Source organism: Crocuta crocuta, unplaced genomic scaffold, assembly GCF_008692635.1.
Source record: "Crocuta crocuta isolate KB4526 unplaced genomic scaffold, BGI_CrCroc_1.0 scaffold61, whole genome shotgun sequence".
NCBI lineage: Eukaryota > Metazoa > Chordata > Mammalia > Carnivora > Hyaenidae > Crocuta > Crocuta crocuta.
Genome location: NW_027528369.1, coordinates 7,884,178 through 7,893,521, shown reverse-complemented (window position 1 = coordinate 7,893,521; position 9,344 = coordinate 7,884,178). Strand labels below are relative to the sequence as shown.

At 47.0% G+C, this 9,344-nt stretch overlaps 1 protein-coding gene across 1 annotated transcript in view; it reads right to left on the bottom strand.

The window, feature by feature from the left end:
• USP10 (ubiquitin specific peptidase 10) overlaps positions 1-9,344 on the bottom strand; it is a 49,550-nt gene that overhangs the window by 32,209 nt on the left and 7,997 nt on the right. The window contains 1 exon segment of the mRNA XM_077754177.1: positions 3,791-3,859. Within this exon segment, the coding sequence (XP_077610303.1) occupies positions 3,791-3,859 (69 nt within the window).

Genomic DNA, 9,344 nt, shown 5'->3' with positions numbered 1-9,344 from the left:
GCATGCCCACACCCCCCCCCCACCCCCAGCCATTAAACAGTGGGTGCCCTGCACGACTGTATCATTAGTATGCTCTGCGCTGTAATAATTATAATACCGAGAAAGAGAGCTTGGCCCAATCACGGTAATTAGCCTGTATGTCCCTTTTGTGGGTCACTGGACCATATGTGATTTTGACAGGCAACATCTGTCACACCTGCCCCCAAACTCTGTGCGTTCTCAAATGCAAAAACACAGAAGACCCAGGAATGAGCCAGACTTCCTGATTTCGGGCTACAACCTCATTCTGTTAAGACACAGCCATTATTTCTACAGTAAAAAGCCAGGGGCGCCTGGGTGGCTTAGTCGGTTAAGCGTCCGACTTTCGCTTAGGTCATGATCTCGCGGTTTNAAAAAAAAAAAAAAAAGCCTGACATGACTTTTCCATCAACGTCCTTTTCCGCAGAGGTCTCCCGGTGCACACTCACGGTGTCCCGACACTCCCAAGCGGTGAACAAACGCACCCCATGTTCACATGAGGAAGAAGCACAGAGGTGACGAAGGAGCCCAGCTCTAGACTTCGAGATACGGTGCGTCCTCCACTTGCACATCACAGGAAAAGCCACGTCTCTATTCTGACACTTAGCTGCAAACGGGCTCTCACAAACCCACACAAAGGCACACACTTGAGAAAAGCTTTTGTAAAATACACAAGTGGGGCTTTATCATTTCTTAAAACCTTAATCTCAGACAGCTCAGGCCATCCGTCCCCGGCAGGCGCCTCTGTACTACACTGTGACTGCAAGAGGAACGCTCCAACGCTCGGACCGTTAGTACACAGAGTAGACCTCAGTTACCACCAACACTTGGGGAACACGGGGTCCCATCATGTTTTTCCTAATCGTTACTTCCTCTGTCAGGAAACACTGAACTCCAAGGCTTATTCTACAAAATCTAAACTGCACAGATGCATTTTATCACCTAGGAAATACCACAGAGAACTTAGCGTTCACGGTTTCCTGGCTCGTATCCTTAGATCCCTAAAACTCCTAACTGGTGCCATCGACAAACACAACAGGGACTGGGACGGCACTGAAGTGCGTTTATGCATCTCAGCTGTAACCTGACCCTGACCATGCTTTGTTTCTTCCTTCTTCCTGAAGTGAAAGAGGAGAAACCAATAAATTGCTCTCTCGTCTGTGCAGCTGAAGTACGGCTTTCAACACGCTGTCATTTAATCCTTCCTCCCCAGCTCCAAAGAGGGTTTAGAGTTCAAGAAGTCAAGGTGAACCGGGAAGGACTGGCCAAGGTCACACGCCAAGGCCACATGCAACGCTGGCCGTGGGGCTCCAATCCTAAGGAGTCAGCATCTCCTGCTCCACTTTGCCAAATAAAAAGAACTCCACACAGAACACCCTCTATGTGCGTACGTTTATCAAGAGGTCTGAGTGCCTGCTTGGTTCTCATCAATGTTACCTAAGGTTTTACTTGATTCGCACCCACTCCACCCACCTTTATCGTTTTCAACACAATTTCAAGTTTTCATGTTTAAAATACGAACATGAAAAAATATTCCAGGTAAGTTTTATTAAACTAAAAGAGAAATCATTAATCACATAAAGAATGGACATAAAAGACATGAATGGACATGAAAGACCTGAACTGTGTTTAGAAAAACTATCATAAAACTGTTAATTCTCCTACAAATTAACCCATAATTAACACAATGCTAACTGAAATCTCAATGGGATTTGTCAGGGAACTTGGTATGCTGATCATAAATTCTTAAGGAACAGTTAAGGATGAAGGAGAACTTGGGGCGCCTGGGGGGCTCAGTTGGTTAAGCATCCGACTNTAAAAAAAAAAAAAAAAAAAAAAAAAAAAAAAAAAAAAAAAAAGGATGAAGGAGAACCAAACCACACGTGAGGAAGTACAAGAGGGTGCGCGCCCTCCCCGAGGACGGATGACAGAGCTGCAGCAGTGGAAACCAGTGGGACTGTTCCCGGGACAGAGCAAGAGGGGCCAGGGCAAAGGGGCACCACTTGGAACGGCCCAGTGCAGGGACAGCCCCTACAGTCGAGGGGCCGAGGCAGCGCCCCAGCTCACGTACAGTGAACACAAAAACCTTAAAACTTTCAGAAGAAAACCAGTGTCTTTGCCACGTCAGCACAGGGAAGAATTTCCTAAAGACATTTACAAACCATAAGGAAAAAAATACGTTTGACATGAAAGTTACAAATGTACTACCCTTACCCAGCAAAATAAATAAATAAATAAATAAATGTGCGTCATACATGAAGTTCAAAAGCCCTCATGCCAGGGGCGCCTGGGTGGCTCAGTTGGTTGAGCGTCTGACTTCAGCTCAGCTCATGATCTCACGATTCATGCGTTCAAGCCCCGCGTCAGCTCTGTGCTGACAGCTCGGAGCCTGGAGCTGCTTCCGATTCTGTGTCTCCCTCTCTCTCTGCCCATCCCCACTCGCACTCTCTCAAAATAAAATAAAGACACAAGAAGAAGTTTTTAAAGCCCTTGTGCTAGGAAAAGATACTTGTAATATGCAGATGCAAAGTTTATGCGCCCTGTAAGCGGTAAGAAAAAGACAGGCCACTTAAGCAACGTGGACAAGGGAGACGTAACTCACAGAAGTGGGGCCGTATCACCAACGGCCACACGACCATAATGAAGCGGTTCTCAACTGTGCAATCTGGGAATATTGTAAACAGTGAGAACCCACCACAACCAACCCAACAGATGAACAAAAACTGAGTCCCCTACAGTGAGCGGGAGGAGCTTTTCCTCACACGGGACGCTGACCGGGCCCGGGCACGGCCGGGGGGGCCGGGGGCCGCGTGCCCCACACACTAGTCCCCGCAGCCCAGGCCGCCCCCGTCCTGGGAGCAGACCCTGGGGAATCCCACAGAGCACGGGAGACACAGCGAACACGCTTACTGCAGTATGTGTGTCACAGGCGAGAACCAAAGGTGTACACGGTGCTGGGCGGGACGCAGGTAACGGCTGTGGTGTGTGTGCACCAACGGTACTGAGAAATTAGAATCAAAGCACAAAACAAAACCAAAACACACGAGCCTAGATAAGCGTGAAGGATGTTACCTTGAAATAAACTACAAAACGATGAGGCTAGAGCTGACCCTTGAACGACACGGCTCTGAATTGTCAGGCCCGCTTCAGGCAAGGGGTTTTCCACAAGCACAGAACAGTTCCATAAACATGTTTTCTCTTATCATTTCACCTCCTCTCTAGCTTCTTTACTCTAAGAATACAGCATATAATACGTATACAACACAGAACCCGATCATCCGCTGCTACTGTTATTACCAGCAAGGCTTCTGGCCCACAGCAGCTCCGGTCGTCAGCGGCGGGGAATCAGAAGTCCCTGAGGGTCCCCGAGGCCACTGGGGTCGGCACTCCCCACCCCTGAGTCATTCAAGGGTCAAGGGAACAACTGTACTCACCGCCTAAACCGATACTGGGCTACAACCCGCAGACACGCACACACGCACACACGCGGGGAAGGTGAAAACCACCCACTTCTGCGGAGGGCAGGCAGCAGGGGGGCGGGTGCGAGGGGGGCTGTGACGGTACCTGTGACCTCTTGCTATTTATAAATACAGCAAAATGTTACTATTAGTCAAATCTGGTTGGTGGGTTTGGGCATTTCTCGTATTAGTCTCTGCGCTTTTCCGTACATTGGATTTCTTTATCAAAAAGCATAAATTAAAAAATTGAAGCTAAAACGTAACCATTAACTCTATCTATACATATACCCAAATAAAACAATGTTTTCTCTTACCTCAACTGAAGAGCGAGGAGTCACAAAGAACTGATTGAATTCATCAGGGCTAAAGTCTCCAAAAATATACTGGAAAGAAAAAAAAGTCACCAATCACATAAAATATACAATTTATATTTTCAGGAAAAATCAACAGATTATACCAATCCTATGAAATATGTAGGCCAGAACACCCAAGACCCTCTTCTCAACTAAACAAATCAAGGGTCTGCAAAGAAAAATTTCTAGGTGTATTTTCCAATTACAAACACGAAAATACTACTTAGCAGTTTCCACACAGTGTCAAGGAGCCCCGTGGAAGGGACAAAGCCTGAGCGGAAACAGGCCCACCGTGTGAGCACACTTGTCCGGAAGGACAACTTCTGGGCTCACAAGCCCTGCAGCGTGTCCTGCTCGCTGTGTGTTCACGTCACACCTCCACTCCAGCCCTCTCTGCCGCACATACTAATGAAAAGCAGAAAACGTGGTTCAAATGGGAAGACAGGGAGATCCAAACAAAGAAAAATGCTAATGATCCTGATGAATGGCATTTAAGATACACATTAAGTGATTTTTTTATCCTGAAATTTCAGTTATAAATATGATGCACAGATAAACATATTTTTTTAAGTTTATTCATTTATCATTTCTGAGAGAGAGACAGACAGAGTGCGCACAAGTGGGGGAGGGTCAGAGAGAGGGAGACACAGAATCTGTCGCAGCTCCAGGCTCTGAGCTGTCAGCACAGAGTCCTATGCGAAGCTCAAACTCCTTACAAACTGTGAGATCGTGACCTGAGCCAAAGTTGGATGCTTAACCGACTGAGCTACCCAGGTGCCCCAAAATATTTTTTTAATTTTTTAAATTATTGTTACTGTTGTTGTAAGTTTATTCATTTATCCTGAGAGACAGAGACAGTGAGAATTGGGGGAGGGGCAGAGACAGAGGGGGAGAGAATCCCAAGCAGACTCTATGCTACCAGCGCAGAGCCCGATGGGGCCCAAACTCACAAAGCCATGAAATCGTGACCTGTGCCGAAAGCAAGAGTAAGACGCTGAAGTGACTGAGCCACCCAGGCACCCCCAGATAAACATATTATTGGGCAGACACAATCTATCTCTGAACTCTTGCTTCACAGAATTCTGAATGTGACTTTCTGAGAAAACAGCTGGTTCACATGCACGGAAGCAAGTTTGCCAAGTACCCAGCAGTTCATGTTCTCCCTGAAGCTTCTAAAAATAAGTCATTAACAAGAATCAGTATGACCAGATTTCTACACCAGAGAACACATACCGAATTACTCTTTCATACAATCCACAATTGTTTAGAGCCTCCTAACTGCCCTGCATGATGATCGGTGCTGGGGATAAAAATGGTAGGCAGAGGGGCGCCCAGGTGTCTCAGTCAATTGGGCGTCTGACTCTTGACTTCAGCTTGGATCATGATCCCAGGGTCGTGGGATCGAGCCCTACCTCAGGCTCTGCACTGAGTATGGAGCCTGCCTGAGATTTTCTCTCTCTCTTTCTCTCTCTCTCTCTCTCTCCCCCCTCTTCCCCTCCCCCCACTTGTAGTCTCTCACTCTCTAAAATAAAGAAAGAAAAAAAAGAAAATGGTAAGCAGAGTTACAGGCTCCACTGTTCTAGTGGAGCTGAGTAACCTGCAGGGAAATTTAAAAGCATGTGATTCAAAAGTAACCAGTAACTACATATTATACATATATACTGTGCATAATGCCCAGTATTACTGTAAAAGTAAATAAATGACAACTCTCACAGCCTGTTACTGTAAGAATGCACCAATATTTTTCAGTAAATATTTCTGGAGGGCTATCTGGCAATAGCTACCAAAACTGTAAATATATATGAAAAACAAGAACAGCTTCACACAATATTTACATATAATTGCAAAAATCCACAAGGAAACTGTGCATTGATGGTAATGGTGAAAATAAGCAGTCTCGAAACAATTCTGAAATAATCATCAGAGATACTTTCATTCTGCACTTACACCTTCTACTCATTTCCAACACTGGGGGAAAGCCTGTATTAATTTCAGTCTGGTGTAACACCAAGCAATGGGAGGGAAAGGTATCCTTCAGTGAAAAGAAAGCAGAAGAAAGGGTGGGGAGGGGGACTGGTGTAACAAAACGACAATGCCGACTGCTAACCCTTTGTAGCCCCACTGCAGACAGAGATCATTAAGTCTAGATATAAATAAACCTCAACTTTGCTCAGGAGGACATGAGAAGACAAGCCAAACTGACAAAATATTCCTGCTTGCTGACGAGCATGTGGAATGACTTTCTACACAGCCCACACAACAGCAGAACGGTGCAGCCACGTTGGCAAAGAGCCGGGCAGTTTCTTACAAAGCTACTTACCTTACAACCCAGCAACCCCACGCTAACTCACTCACCCAAGAGAAATGGAAACCTATGTCCATGAAAAAAACTGTATGCTGTTTACAGCAGCCCTATTCAAACCTGGAAGCAACCCAAATGTCCACCGAGAGGCAAATGTGGTACATCTATAAAATGAACTACTACTGGGGCGCCTGGGTGGCTTAGTCGGTTAAGCGTCCGACTTTCGCTTAGGTCATGATCTCGCGGTTCGTGGGTTCGAGCCCCGCGTCGGGCTCTGTGCTGACTGCCAGCTCAGAGCCTGGAGCCTGTTTCTAAGTCTGTATCTCCCTCTCTCTCTGACCCTCCCCTGCTCATGCTGTCTCTCTCTCTCCTAGAAATAAATAAAAATATTTAAAAAAAAAAAAAAAAAGAACTACTACTCAATGGCTCTCAAAAGCATCCTGCTAAGTGAAAGAAGTCTGACTTAAAAAGCTACGTGTGGAATGATTACACTTATGTAACGTTCTAGGGCAGAGCTGTAAGGAGAGAAAACAGATCGGTGGCTGTGTCAAGGGCTGGGGAAGGACTGATTAAACAGAGGCACCAGGGGACTTTGGGGGTGATGGAATATCCACAGCGGAGGCCTGTTGGAAAACAGTAACCCTCCTAATTGCCAAGGAAACACACAACCCACTAATGACTTCAGGGGTGCCTGGGTGGCTCAGCTGGTTGAGCATCTGACTTCAGCTCAGGTCATGATCTTGCAATTCACGAGTTCGAACCTCGAACTGGGCTCTGTGCTGACCGCCTGAAGGCTGGAGCGTGCTTCAGATTGTGTCCCCCTCTCTCTGCCCCTCCCCAGCTTGTGTGCCCGCCCTCTCGCTCTCCCAAAAATAAATTTAAAAATTTAAAAAAAAAAAAAAAAAACAGCCACTAATTTCCTCAGTCCCCATGCAAGGAATGGACAAGATTCACAGGACACAGGAGAACAAAACTGAAGAGAACTGCTTTTAAAAAGGAGTCAGCACGGGGCGCCTGGGTGGCTTAGTCGGTTGAGCGTCCAACTTTCGCTTAGGTCATGATCTCGCGGTTCGTGAGTTCGAGCCCCGCATCGGGCTCTGNGAGTCAGCACAGGGGTGCCTGGGTGGCTCAGTCATGATCTCACAGTTGGAGGGGGATCAAGCAGGAATCAAGCCTCGCATCAGGCTCTGCCCTAACAGTGCAGAGCTTGCTTGGGATCAGCTCTCTCGGCCCCCCTGCCCTTCCTGCGCACTCTCCCAATAAAAAAATAAACTTAAAAAAAAAAAAAAACCTTTAACTCACACTTTCTAATAAGCACCCATTCTTATTTTGGTTCAAATACAATCTAAAGTGTTAAAGAGAGAGAGAGATGGGCAGTGCAGTAAGAGAATAGAATCTCCAATACTGTGTCAATAACGGGGAGGGGGGAGTGTGTGACCCCGGTGTGATCTGTAGGAACCACACCCCACAGCTGGCGGCTAGAAAAAGCCTCGCTGTCAACCTAGACAACGCTCAGAGAGATGCCCAGGGAAAATTTTTCTCTTCTATCATTTTCAGCGTTACCATTTGTACTGTTTTCTTTATTTTTAAAGTATTATTTGAAAAGCTCTCCTATAGCTTTTATTTCTAAGAGAGAGACAGCATGAGCAGGGGAGGGTAAGAGAGAGAGAGACAGTTACAGAATCTGGAACAGGCTCCAGGCTCCGAGCTGTCAGCACAGAGCCCGACGCGGGGCTGGAACCCACGAACCATGAGATCATGACCTGAGCTGAAGTCGGACACTTAACCAACTGAGCCACCCAAGTGCCCCTTAAGTATGTTTTTATTACACTTTATGCCAATAGTGTCTCCGAGGATGTGTGCCTTCAATCCGCTCACAAGGCTAAGGGGGAAATGAGTGAGAGCTAGATGGACAGGCAGGGAGAAATCTCCAGGACGCATTAAATGAAGAAAACGCTCTTTGGGTGCCACAGAGAAGAAGAGCTGGAGGCAATGCAGTGGCACCAGACTCCTAGCATGTCTCTTGTCAGAATTCTTAGTTCTGAGCCAGAGAAATACCTTATTTATTCGAAAAATTACTTGTAAAAAGTCAATGTAAAAGACCAAAATCACTGCACAACTATTCAAAGACACCCATTTTGCAGAGAAGTTAGAAGCTTGCACCTAAATTTGCACCTGTGCTCGTTTCAAGATCTCAGAGACAACAGATTAGGACATGATGAAAACAATTAATCCAAAACAGCCATCCTAAGAACTTCTGTCAACTACGCAACACTGAGCACTCACGAGACCGCTAGCTGCACGGCCGTGACCTCCCACGTGACAGCCTCACACCCGCTCCCCTCTCGCCCCAAGCAGCCCACACGGATCTTCGATCTTTCAAGCGCATGAGTTTCCCCAAGTGAGCAGTTACACCCCAGTCCTACAAAACACTGTCGCTTCAGTTCTGCGGCTGGATGACGGAGGCGACTGCTAAGAGCCTGGTGCCAGACGGCGAGCGCCTCTGCACGGTGCTCCCGGCCCCGAGGAGTCTGGTTAGGATGCCTGCTTCCTACAGAACACGTGTCCCCGTATGTTCACGGCAGATAAACTGCAGGCACCTTTCTCCAAGGTGTGTGCACACACAGCGCTTACATTTAACCAGAGAGCCAATACCATGAAGTAACGGCAGATGCAGGAAGGCCTGACAGCGGGGAGCTCGTTCTCCCAGGGCGGCAGAGGCCTAGGCCCTGAGGTGTCGCAAGGGCACTTCCCACCTTCACAGTGCATGCAAGAGACAGGGCAGCTCCTTCTTTCCAGGCAGAAGAACTAAAGCATCTCTGAGAAACACGCAGAAGATCGTGTGGAATGCTCTAAGAACACACCCCACACAGACGCTGAGGCTACGACACCATTTCAGTGTTTAACAAAATCACCTGCATCATGAAACTGACTACAGGAAGTATTACCACAAACAGGCATTTTATTATCCACGCTCTTCCAAAAAAGCGAAGAGAAGAGTGTTGCTTATAAAATAAAATTTAGCTTAAATAAATTTATTAAGAGCAAAAAAGGCAATTGTTTAATATCCTGATAAAAACACTACAAAAGCAGCGACCAAACACTTAGTCACAGCAAAGCCCGGAGAGGGTGCAGCCCCCGCCCTGCGTCTCGCTGACCACTGCCTCCCTGCGACTCCGCTGACTGCAGGCCGAGGCAACCGCGCTGCTGGCA